Below are 13,251 nucleotides of genomic sequence, written 5' to 3' on the forward strand. Positions count from 1 at the left end.
CTCTGTTTGGAGTTGGGCTCAAGTCTGCAGTGAACTCTCTTCTCTACTGCAGTTTTTAAGATAAAATGTCTTGCTGCTTTTAACAAATGTCCAGTGAAATTTCTCATTGATGGGCTACAAATGTGCATGCACAGACCCCAGTCTGGGCTTCCCTCAGCTGCCTTGGGCAAGTCTCAATGAAGCATTCCAGGTCATCATCTTGGACAGGCTGACCACTTGGCTTTTTGTGACGAGTCAGTAGGTGACAGTCACATTGCTGTGTGTGCCTCCCTGGAGCGGAAGTGGTGCATCTGCACTTCCGTCTGAACCAACACCGTGTCGTTCATCATGTCAGAATTGAGTCTGGACCCACACATCCCACAGGAGCAAAGTGTTATTGGTCCGTATTTATCCTCTTGTCCCTCAGGCTACCAGAATCAAAGATTACATGTCTAAAGTCAGGTGGGCATGGAAACTGGAGAAAAGAGTTGGGGAGTGAACACTGGTCCCAGGGCTACCATGTGTCTGGCTCTCTGTTAAGCACCGTATGCATGAGACCTCACCCAATCTTGAGAGCACCCTCCTTTACGAGATATTCTCACCGGGTTTCCCAGCTGGGTGCTCATCATATGGCCCCTCTCTTCACATGGCATCTCAGTAATTGGTCTAGCCTGAGTTTCTTTACAGCATGGTATAGACCTCCCCAGAAGAAGCAGAAGCTTCCAGACTTCTTAAAGACCAGACTCAGAACTGGCTTAAAATGATCACTTGCCTGCATCTTGTTAGTCAAGGCAAGAGAAAAATCTGGCCCTGGGTCAAGGTACCAGGGATTGAGAGTACTCTCAAAACAGAGCACTCTACAGGGAAGGGAGGACTGAAAGTGAGTGTCTTTGCAGACGACTTACTGTCCTGAACTTGGAGGTTCTACCTTGGGAAGGAGCTGCTGGTAGGTGTTCTGCTCATGAAGGCCAGGGAGAAAGTATCAGAAACCTGTGGGGTCATGAACAAGATGTGAATTTGACATACCGGGACCAGATGCAGGTGTTGAGAGAGTCAGAAGGGGATGAGAAGACTCAGTGTTGAATTCTAGAACAACTGACATTTGCTTACTATAAACCCACATGCCACAAATCCAAGATGCCCCCAGAGAGGAAACCATGGCCTTTTCCAACCTAGGTCTGGTGATCACGGGGCCACGGCAGCCGGGTCACCAGTCCGGAAGAGGCTTGGGAACCTGAGGAAGCGGCTGTTCTCAGGGCTTGCTGGTGAGGCTGGTTGGGTGTGGAGACATATCAGACTCCAAACCTCACCTTCCAAGATTTCCCAGAACACAGCCTCAGAGGCGAAAACACCTCCTGGTTGTTCTCATTCCCCAAACGGCTGTGTTTTATGATGTGTTAAGTTTTGGGGAAAAAAAGAAAATTCTTCCAGCTGTGGAGTTCTCCCAGCTGAAGGCAGTGCGGGATGGTGATTTATGATCTGCTGAGTGTCAGCAGCGTGCACGGCTCCACGAGAGGGCCTGTGACAGGGAGTCCTGCCCAGGGCACTGCACCCCGAAACACAGACATAACCCTCCTCGAGACCCTCCAGGCTGAGGGGCCTCCCTCGTGGGTTCAGGACTCCCCATGTGCTGGAACTTGTCCCAAGCCCTCTGAGCTATTGGCCTGCTGTTCCAGTTAACGGCCCATCAGGATATCTCAGGGTACAGCCTTGGTTCCTGGAGATTCTTTGGCGTGAGGAACGGCCTCCTAAACTAGAAGCCCTGTGGGCATCTGTCCCTGGCCTCACACTCCTGCAGCCTTGCCCCTACTCGGTGCCTGGGCCCAGGGTGAGCAGGGCCTGTCTGTCCTGGAGGCCAACCCAGTGCCCTCAAAGGAGACTTTGTCTGCCAGCTCCCCTCCCTTCTAGACTCAGATGTGAGGGCTGCTCTCGGCTGGTCTCTTTCCACAGGAGGCAGAAGGCTGTGCCAGTGGAGACGACTTCTCAGCTTACGGGTTACCCAGTGGCTTTTGAGCAGAGTAACCTTATTAGAGGTGTCCTTTAGGGAGAGGCTCTCCCGGAAGGCCATGCACAGTGGCTGTTGTGTGTGGGCATGGGGGTGGGATGTGGTGGGGCATGACGGAGGTGGGACAGGGCTTGGTGGCTGGAAGACCATTTAGAGGTGGTTATAAAGGATCTAACAAGGCCTGATCCAATGGGCTCCCTCCTTCCCTCTTTGGTAGCGCCTATCCCGCCCTCTCAGGTTCCCCAGCAGATGCCCCCACAGCTGCCTGTAACTCTGGGTCAGTGCTGTCTGGAGACTGGGAGGAGCAGCCTGCAGCATGAGAACTGGGGTTTTTAGTCACACTGCCTGTATCAGGGCCGTAGAAGCCACCTGAGCCAAAGTACCGGCGCTGGGCTCTGTGGGCTCTGTGGGCCAGTGCTGCTGGCGGGCAAATGGCAGGTGCTCAGGAAATCCCCGTGTCCAGTGTCCCTGCCCAATGGGAGGCCCACTTTCAGCTCCAAAGCCAAGCAGAGAATGGCTTCAGCCAGAGAATTCTCCTACACACCGTGCCCAGGCAGCCCTCCCCTTCCCTCTCCTCTGACCACAGGGGGCCCCTGAGCCCCACCAGGAGAGCCTGTGCTGAGCACCAGGTGGAGGGAAGGAGCGGTAAGCTGAGCATAAGTCCTCACCTCCAAACAAGAACCAATGAACCTCCCTCTGGCCTCTCTGTCTCTCCGTCTCCATCTCTGTCTCTCTCAGGAGCCTCTCTGAGCTGCGGAGCGGAGTCTCTGTGCTGTGGGTGACCTTGTCCTGCAAGGCAGCACAGACCTCAGACTCCGAGGCAGCTGGAGCCACTCTCCCCGCTGCTCACACAAAGACCTGGTACTCGACGAATATGTAGCATTAGGACGAACTCATTCCACTGCCCACTCTTATCACATTTATTTACTTTATTCGTTCATTTCACTAATGCTTCTGGGAGCCAGAAAGGACACTACACTGACACTACAAAATGAACATGGCAAAATTAGAAATGCATTAGACCAAGGTTAACTGAGAGCTAAGTAGTGAACTTGCCACCCCAATCATAAACTTTCAAAGCCGTGGCTTGGTTTTTTGTTTTTTTTTTTGTTTTTTCATTTTCAGGCAGGAGGATGAATTTTTGTAAGGTGAAATTCATCGGAGGTGTGCCTGTTCTAAACCCCCCCTGGTGCCGAGCTCCCCATCTGAAGGGACTGCAGGTGGAGAAAGAAGTTACATGTGACCCAGAAAGAGACAAATGAAAGCTGAGCCCAGTGAAGGGCCTGCCCAGCCTGATGCCCACCACCTTCCTTCTCCCCAGCCTGGAACACAAGGGTGGAGTGTGTGCTCCATGGACCAAGATGTTTCTGGCCCGGGGAGGGTCATTACCCTGAATGGGCCTCAGAATGGGTGAGAAGATGAACAGCCAGTGCTAGTCTGGAGGAGGAGGAACACATGAAAACCACACCCGCAAAAGAGGACCTGGCGTTCGAGGCCAGGGCAAGTCCCCAGTAAACACAAGCCAGGCCACAACGTAAAAAGTGTGTCACTCGCAATGGCAGTCTTGTCAAGGGGGCCCGCATGCACCGGTCAGCTCCTCCTCTCTCTGTTCTCATTGGTGCCTTTGGTTTCTCTTTCAGACTGTTCTCAGTGAGTGAGTGGCACTGGTGAGGGTCCAGGACAAACGAGGTTCTGAATCACTTGCCCACCTTTGAGCCTTCTTCGGCTTCCTGAGACACACGAGGCAGGGGGATTAAAATATTGGAGCAACAAAACACGTGGAAACCAGGATCCTGGGGTTGACATACACTGTGGCTTATTTTCAAGCAGGAATCTTGGTTTTTCTGTTATTAGCAGAAGCTGCTGGGCAAAACAGGAACGCCAAAATTCAGAAGGATTAGCTTCACGGAGATTTCCCAAAATGTCTTATACAAAAAACAGGAGTCAAGATGGCGACTGCACTTTCCTTAGCCCTGGCTGGCCTCTCTGGAAACATGGCCAGGAGAGAATGAGGCCAAAGGTGCCATTTCAGTCTGTCAGATGTTATCTACTAACAACTCGGGTAGGCACTGCATAATGAAAATTCATGGTGTCGCTTTTCATTCCCCCAAAGAAGGACAAGTCCTGAGGGTCCTCTGTGACAATTCCTAAGCTATTTATTCTTGGCCCTGCAGTGGCTCTTGGTTTCTGTGAAAGCAAAAGAACATTTGTGGCAGCCTGCTTCACCAAAACACGAGGAATACGCATTGTGCAAATAAGGTATTTGCATTCATTCACTCATGCAAAACTCTGAACTACTTGGAATTGAGCAGCAGGGACATGCACAGATGACAGTGGCGCTGAGAACACATTTAGAAATGACAGAGAAAGTCCTAGCTGCCCACTGGCCCAGCCCCCAGCCTTCAGCCCCAACACCACCGTCACCGTTAGCTGGGAAGGAGACGGCTTCCTTTCAAAGGGGAGAAGAATGACCATGGAAGCCATTCGAAGGTACTAGAAGGCAGGAAACAAAGCACAAAACTAACACTCACTAGCTGACAGTTAGGGCTGCACAAAACAGGAGCTGAAGGTGAGAGACACTCAACAAAAACGTAAAGGGAAGAGAAACACTTAAAAGTGAGTTCGCAGTGCTTGGGGAAAAATTCTTGTTCCTTGATCTTCTTGCTGGCTCGGCCATTAATGAGTTAAATGAAAACAATGAAATGTGCTCAGTATTTGTATGAGAATTCGGTTTTCAACACAGTGGATTCCTCCAAAACAGCATCCAATGCTAAGTAAGTGAAACAATATCTACAAAACACCCCAAGTGAGAGAAGAGGGACACATGGATTTTATACAAAGCCAAAATGTCATGTACACATCAAAACATCTTCAAACATGCCAGAAATCAAAAAATGTGGAACTCATGAGCTCATCTTGAATAAATTGTTGGAGATAGACTCTAATCAACCTAATGGAATTTCTATAGATCCGCTAGAGAGACAAAACCAAGTTTGTTATTGCATTCAGATATTTAATTCACTTATCCCTCGCCCTCCGGCCATAATTTCATACCAGGGGCTAAGAGAGCGATGGCATTTTTGCATGCAAGTTGTCCTCCAGGCCCAGCAGATGTAAGCAGGCTAATGTGCCCTGTGGAACTCCAGGAGGGGCATGTGGAATGCAGTGTTTCCAAAACTTCTTTGATAAAGAACCTTTCTCTTATTGACTCTCACAGAACGTTTCTGTGGATGAGCCTTAGCATTTCAGGCTTGTGTGCTCATGGCGTAAACCACACTTCCAGACACCGACATTATGTGATAGGGAAGTACTAACAACGTCTTCGTTCATTCACTCGCCACTCATCTGACTGGTACCGAGGACCTAGGTAATCGTGTCTCAAAACAGAATAAAGCACAAGTGAGCCGTGGAAGAGCCCGGAGAAACGCCATCAGTCAATAACTGCATAATGTGATGTTTGCTGCTGCGATGGCACACTCACTCTGAGAGTCTGGGGCCATGGTGACAAACGCGTATCGTGTTTCCACATCTGCACCTGCATTTCACAACTGTGCTCACATTTGGTAGGAGAAGGCTGGGACTGAATAGGACCCTGTTCCCTCCTGCCCTGCTCAGAAGAAAGGTGTGCTGTAGGGAAAGCACAGAAGAGCCAGGAAGTGCACACTTGCCTGAACGTCCATTACCCCAGTGTGGGCAGCCAGGGAGGGTGTGAGTAGACTCACAGGAGACAGCGCTGGAAGCCATCTTTGTGCACACCAAGAGCAGAGGCCTTGGCAAGACTAGCCTCCCCAGCCCAGGGCCCCTCTGCCTGCAGACTGTTTTAAGGTCTCCCAGGCTGCCTCCCAGAGCATCGAGGCCTGCTGGAGACCCTCCTTGCCTCCCCCGCTTTCCACCCCCCAGGGCCCTGGCTCCTCACACCCCAGTTCCTCGGCAGAACACCCAGCCAGGCACAGGTACAGATCTAGTCCTGGCCTCGTCGTTACAGTGAACCCCAACGATACTGTACTCCCAGACAGTTTGTTCTCATGATTTTGACTCCCTTTTAGAGCATACCCTTCCATCTCCCTGCTCTTAACATACTTTTCCTGAAGGTCTAGAACCAAAGGAAATATAAGCAGCCCTTGCTTAACGCCAGGCCTCCCTTAGAAATCCTTTATTCATGGTCCTTACCTCTGTCAAGAGCCTTGACGGTCTCTTTACTTCCTTGGTGACTCTCTCCCACAGAACCTGACCTGAGAAGTTAAGGGGTAGCCACTGTGCCCGAATGCCCCAACAAGAAGAATGTCACTTAGCTCTGGAGGCAGCCATCAGTGCCAGCAGGCACAAGCATGACCTCCCCCAAGAGGTCATTGGAACTCTCATAAAATAAACTGGCTCTCTTGCCAGCCCAGGCATCCGAGACTGGCCCCAACATGCCCCCATTCTAACTGGCAATCCAGCTTGGACAATCACTAAGGGCCCACACACTGGTTTTTTTGTAGGTCCAGTAACGCTCAGACTCTGGAATGCTATGCCTCTTTGATTTGGCCCCTTGTTGCAAATAGCTTTAATGTTGTACTTTGTTTTCTGCAGAAATGAGCACTTTAGCACTAGGATACTGTGCCGTGGGGATGTATTTTCCTAGAGAATAAAATCTGCTAACAGGCATTTCTGTTGGACCTGTGAGTACTTTTCATTTGTTGGGTTTTTGAAAGGATTAGTACTGGATTGCTAACATCTTCATGGTGATCCTGAGCAGAAAGGATACTGGAAGAGAATCTGAAAGGTGCTTTATGGGATATAATTAACTCAAATTGACTCTCTCCATATCTGAGAGAGAACTTTAAGAATCGTCACCAGTGAGGAAGACATGATCTTTTGCATTAAAGGACTTTGTTGTTTCTTTGGGTTATTATCCAAGCCTGGCTGTGTGGTGGACTCAGTTTCCCCAGTTCCACTACCACTTCCCCACACTCTTCAGAAGACAAGTCCAGGATAATACCTGATTTATAAGGAGGGAACAGTATTTACTATTAAATGAATATCTGCTCTAAGTTTGCTGTAGCTATCTGCTCCCAGATGAAGGCAAAATTCCCTTCTAGTCCTAGTTTGTTAAGTATTTTCTTTTCTTTTTCAAAATCAAGAATGGAGATCAAATTTCATCAGAATTTTTCTTCTGCATCTATTGAACTGTCCATAGGATTTTCTTTAATCCACGAGTGTGATGAATTATAGTCACTAGTTTTACAATGTTAAACCAATACGGTATCCCTAGAAAAAGCACAACATGATCATGACAGATTATCCTTTTTACATTGCCAGGAAAAATTGTGAAGGGCCCTGAAATGAATCAAAAGGTTATTTGATGTTCTCAAGGGAAAACTAGAAATTTTCTAATTTTAGGTTTTTTGCTTTTATGGGATCCATACTTTGTATAATTTTTGATATTTTACAACTCTGTAAATTGTACATAATTAAGAGCAATGCAAATGATTCTTACCCATAGTTAATTCTGCTCAGTGGAGGAATAATTGATCCTTCTTCCTACCCACTATGGTAAAAGTCGATTTATCATCTATTTGTAAATTTCACCATTCGTGTGTGGTTTTTTAATTTTCCTGCAAAACAGCTAATGGGTGCTCCCCCACTAACTGATGAGTTAAATAAAATCTTGGTGTATATTTAATATTAAATGAGAGGAATAAATACATTTTCTTAAAAATTATCTTCTAACAATTTATTTCTAGATTCAGTTTGCTACTGCTTTAAGATACATGTATATATGCTCCTAAGTGAAGCTGACCTGTCACGTCTCAGGAGTTTCCTTTTTGGGCTTTTGGTATGGCTGTTATGCTAACCTAATTCTTTTCTCCCATATAACTGTATAAGATTGGAATACTTTCTAATTCATTATTTTGTAGAGCTTGCCAGTGAAACCACCTAGGCTTGAACTTTTTATTGTGGAATGTTTTTAATTATGAATTTGATTCCTTGAAATTTTAGACCTATTAAAGTCTTCCATTTGGATGGTGTTGGTTTTAATACTGTTCTAGGAATATGTCCATTTCAAATTTATTGGCATAAACTTATTCATAATATTCTCTCATTTTATTTTTTCAGTTTCTTAAACTCGAGCTCTATAACTGACATAAAACATATATTTGATTCAAATATACAACATAATGATTCAATATTTATATATAGTGTGAAACGATCACCATCCATGTCCATCACCACACATAGTTCCAAAAAAAATTTTTGTGTTGTGATTAGGACTTTTAAGATCTACACTTCTAGCGATTTTCAAATATGCAACACAGCATTACCAACTCATCACCATGATGCACACTACACCCCCAAGACAGATAACTCAAAGTTTGTACTTTTTGACCCCCTTACATATTTTGCCCATCCCCGAAACCTCCCTCTAGCAGTCAGTAATCTGTTTTCTATGCCTATGAGCTTGGTTTTATTTGCTTGTTTAAATTCCACATATAAATGAGATCATATGGTATTTATCTTTCCCTGGCTGACTTATTTCACTTAGCATCATGCCCTGAAGGTCCCTCCTTGTTGTCACTAATGGCAAGATTTCACTTTTTGTGGCTGTAGTGTGTGTGTGTGTGTGTGTGTGTGTGTGTGTGTGTGTGTGTGTACATGCACGTGTGTGTCTATCACATCTTTATTCATTCATGCATTGATGATCACATAGGTTGCTTTCATATCTTGGCTTTTCAAATAATGATTTCTTTTCTATATATGTATTAAGGCTACAAATCCCCCTTTAAATACTGCTATAGCTGTCTCACAAACGTTTCTAAATGTAATATTTTCATTATCAGTTTAAAAGTTATTTTAATATTAAGATCATTCTTTTGTTCTATTATTTGAAAATATATTTCTTAAGTTTCAAGTGTATGGGGCTTTCCAGATATCATTTTGTTACTTTCTAGCCTAATACTTGCATTTGGTTTGGAAAATGCATATGATTTCAATATGGATTTTGGAATAAATTGTAACTTACTTTATGTTCCAGGGTATGGTCATTTTTGGTGGGAGCATATTAAATGTGTCACAAGGGCTTGAAAAAAATCTATATCTGGAGTAGTTGGGTGCAGTGTTCTATACGTGTTCTTTGGTCAGCTGGTTAGTTCATGTTCTTCTATAATCTTGCTGATTTTCTTTTTTTGGCTTAAACACCAGAAATCTGTTTTCTCACAATTCTAGAGGCTAAATGTCAAAGAACAAGGTGCTGGTGGGATTGATTTCTTCTGAAGTCTCTTTCTTAGGCTTCTGGAGGGCTATCTTCTCTCTGTAGTGTAAATGATTTTTGGCCACTTGCCCCCTTCAGAGAGATTGGTTAAAATCCCCAACTATTTTTTGTACTCTTTATAATTTTCTTTTTACATGCAAGTTCTGTTTTATATATGTGCTTTATATACTTTAAGGTCCTGTTATTAGGTGTATGCAAATTTAGAATGTTCAGTATACTTCCAGTGAACCTCTCTAGTAATACCTTTTGCCTGGATTCCAATCTAAAGCAATACATGACACCGACTTCCTTTTGGCTAGTGTTTGCATCCTTTGTTTCACACCCTTTTATATTCAACCACTTTGCATCCTTGTGTTTTAGGTTTGTCTCTTGATATTTTTCATTTACCTTAAGCATTTGACCCACTTATCACTTATTGTAATAACTGATATCTTTGGGCTTCAAGCTATTTTCTTATATGCTTTTTATTTGCTCCATCCTCTAGGTTTCTTTCCTTTTCTCCCTCCCTCCCTTCCTTCCTTCCTTCCGTCCTTCCTCTCTCCCTCCCTCCTTGCTTCCTTTCTTTTTTTCTGTTCTGCCCATTGTTACTTTCTCTTAATTTGGAGATTATATACTCTTTTCCTATTCTCTTAGTAACTATAATAGAAATTATAAAAAGCATTTTAACATTATCAAAATGTAACATTAATTTGTAAATTTACCCTTCTCGTGAATAATGCAAAGACATTAGAACATTTTAAATTTATTTACATCACTTCTGAACAACACGGTAGTGCTATAATGCATTTTAATTAATTATGTGTATTCTAAATCCAACAAAGGATTTAACCCATTTTCTGCTCTTAATTCTATCATTAATATAAGATCTTTTTTTCTTTTTTTTTTTAATTTTAGAGAGACAGAGAGAGCACAGGAGTGGGGGAGAGGGGCAGAGGAAAAAAAGAGAGAATCTTAATCAGGTTCCATGGTCAGTGCAGAGCCTGATGCAGGACTTGACCCTGGGATCATGATCTGAGCCAAAATTAAGCATCAGATGCCAACAGACTGAGCCACCCAGGGGCCCCTAATCTGAGATCATTTTCTGCCATTTTCACTTTTAGAATTTCCTTTAAGAAACTCTGCTTGAGGCCAACTCCCGGTTTTGTTGTGTCCTGGGAATGTTTTTGTCATTTTCATTCCCGCAAGATTTAGAAACCAAAACCTGGGCACTAGTGATGCTCATTTTTACTGGTTGGTCACTGTTTCTAGGCCATTTAAGTTGACAGAGCATCTATCTATCACCTCTATCATCTATTATCTATCTATCTATTATCTATCTGCCAATCATCTAAGTACTTTCTTAGTTCATATTGTCATTTCTAAGTGTGAACTATAGGGGTTTTACTTAACTTCTGTATTATGCCTGTATGTTTTTTCTTTCACATTGAGAGTCCTTGTTCACAAGGATACAAACGATGAATGAATTCAAATATTTTATAATTACTCATTTGCTTCACCCAACATTACAATAGTCTCAAAATAGCAATTCAATACTATTCTATCCATTCTTACCACAAACACTTCAACGTTTTTTGCCTATACTAAACCTATACTATACCTACACTATTCTATTCTCTCCAATTTTTAAAAGATTATGCATACCTTGTAAGGTAATAAAGCCATTTGCAAACTATAATTTCTCTCTGTTAATCTTTTATATTTTAAAAACACATATCCATACATTTATAAACATCACATGTATAGAAAATATTACATATATAATTAGAATATATACATAATGTCATTAGGTCAATGACTAAGTATTTTGGTAATTTATTTTTTATTTTAATTTTTTAATGTTTATGTATATTTTAGAGAGATACACAGGGAGGGAGGGGCAGAGAGAGAGGGAGGCATAGAATCTGAAGTAGGTTCCAGGCTCTGAGCTGTCAGCACAGAGAATGATGCAGGGCTTGAACCCACAAACCGTGAGATCATGACCTGAGACAAAGTCAGATGCTTAGCCAACTAAGCCACCCACCGTACCCTTATTTTGGTGATTTAAAGTGTGTTCTTTAGTATCCCCAGGAAGGACTCTTGGAAACAATTTTTCTCATTCTGATTTTTGTTATTTGTGTGTCCTATGTAATTTTCCTAATTTGACATCAACATGCACCTTTTATAAATCAAGGCTTATACTTTTTTTTCCTTGAAAATCTTAAGTATATTATTCTATCTTTCTTGTCCTAAAATGTTTAATGACAAAAAGAGCAATAGTAACCTAATTTTATTTTCCTCACATTCTTTTTGCACAGATGCCCAAAAGATTTTTTTCCTTTTCTTCAAACTTGACTAATTTTACTAAAACATTTCTTGGTTGGTCAAGCTCATTTGATATTCTCAGGCATATACTGTGGTATTACAGTATGTAATTTTAAATATTTTTTACTTCAGGAATATTTTCTTAAATTTAGTTTAATGTGTTGCTCTGTACCCTTTCTTTGATTTTCTCTTTAAAAGTTCTAGGGACACCTGGGTGGCTCAGTCATTTAAGAGCCCAACTTCAGCTCAGGTCATTATCTCAGGGTTTGTGAGTTCTAGCCCTGCATTGGGCTCTGTGCTGAAAGCTCAGGGCCTGGAGCTTGGTCCCAATTCTGTGTCTCCCTCTCCCTCTCTCTCTCTCTCTCTCTCTCTCTCTCTCTCTCTGCCCCTCCCCCACTCACACTAAGTCAGTCTCTCTCTCTCTCCCTCCCCCCAAAAGAAAACATTAAACAAATACATAAAATTTCTGTTATCTGTACGGCAGTCTTCTTTGCCCATCATTGACAAATCATGCTCCCAGGCTGTTTCCTTTCTTCACTCTGTTTTGAAATTGTTCCTCCTTGGAAACCTATTTCTCTCAAGGCATCAGTTATTGTGATTAATAAGACTATTCTAATTTAGTTTTCATTTTTTCAAAAATTTTTAATAGTTTATTGTCAAATTGGTTTCCATATAACACCCAGTGCTTTTCCCCACGAGTGCCCTCCTCCATGACCATCACCCCCTTCCCTCCTCCCCCTCCCCCTTGAGACCTGTTGATTCTACAGTTTCTCCTCAGTATTCAATAGTCTCTCATGGTTTTTGTTTCTAATTTATCATATGATTTGTCATACCACTTTGAATTTTTCTCATTCTGATTTTTGTTATTTGTGTGTCCTATGTAATTTGCCTAATGTCTTTAAGCTCATTAAGTTAAATACTAAGGTATAGTTTTGATCTGCTTTTTGACCATGTCTTTCTGGTATCCCTTCATTGTCTTTAGGGACACTACTAAGTCCCCTAGCATTGTTTTCCCCATGTATTAACTTATATGGTATTTAATCATGATACTTTTCTATTGCTCATTTTCATGTGAATTTAATTTTCCTGAACTTATGATGGTTTGTTCATATAGCTCTGCTAACTTCATTGAGCTCACTTTCTCAAGTTTTCTGCCTCTGTTCCCTTCATTCACTTTTATATAGACCTTGTTTCTTCATCCTCATTATCCCCATTTTGCTAAATGTTGATTCTACAGTTTCTCCTCAGTGTGGGACTCAGTTTGGGAAAGGAGTCTTAGCTGATCAGCTCTTAAGGTAGATAAAAGCTTTACCAAGTACTCCTCACACTCACTTTTGAAGCAATCACCCTCACCCAATTTCAGCTACTGTGGGGGCCGCCAAGTTTTCTGTCTGCCTCAGGCAAGGATTATCACTCTCCAGAGAGTGAACCAGCAAACAAGATTTGCATCTAGAGGCTGGAGACTGCCATTTCCTGGTCAAAATAACTTTGGCGTCTGTCATGCTGGGCCAGACATGAGTGGCCAAGGTGCACAAAAGATCAAAACCGTATTTTGGATTATTCAGTGCTAACTCCCCCCTTCCCAGCATTGCTGAGGCAAATCTGGGCGTTTCTTTTGATATTCATTTGACTCTGTTTACCTGGTAATTGACCTTGGTCAGCTGCTTTGTTTTCCCACCTTGAAACCTATATAAAAGACAGTTTTCTGAATAAA

The 13,251-nt window shown here is 43.0% G+C and overlaps 1 protein-coding gene across 6 annotated transcripts in view; it reads right to left on the reverse strand.

Annotated features, from left to right (window-relative positions):
* Positions 1-910: 910 nt before the first annotated feature.
* Positions 911-13,251, reverse strand: part of PTPN20 (protein tyrosine phosphatase non-receptor type 20) — a 97,493-nt gene continuing 85,152 nt past the window's right edge. For 4 of the 6 annotated variants that reach the window (XM_029932081.1, XM_029932083.1, XM_029932078.1 and 1 more), the window contains one exon: positions 2,896-3,844. In XM_029932081.1, the coding sequence (XP_029787941.1) occupies positions 3,632-3,844 (213 nt within the window). In that variant the 3' untranslated portion in view covers positions 2,896-3,631. Of the gene's footprint in view, positions 970-2,652; positions 2,774-2,895; positions 4,172-13,251 lie in introns of those variants that run through there. The other 2 variants (XM_029932080.1, XM_029932079.1) reach the window with 2 other exon arrangements.

The sequence above is a fragment of the Suricata suricatta genome, chromosome 2 (genome assembly GCF_006229205.1).
Source record: "Suricata suricatta isolate VVHF042 chromosome 2, meerkat_22Aug2017_6uvM2_HiC, whole genome shotgun sequence".
Classification (NCBI taxonomy): Eukaryota; Metazoa; Chordata; class Mammalia; order Carnivora; family Herpestidae; genus Suricata; species Suricata suricatta.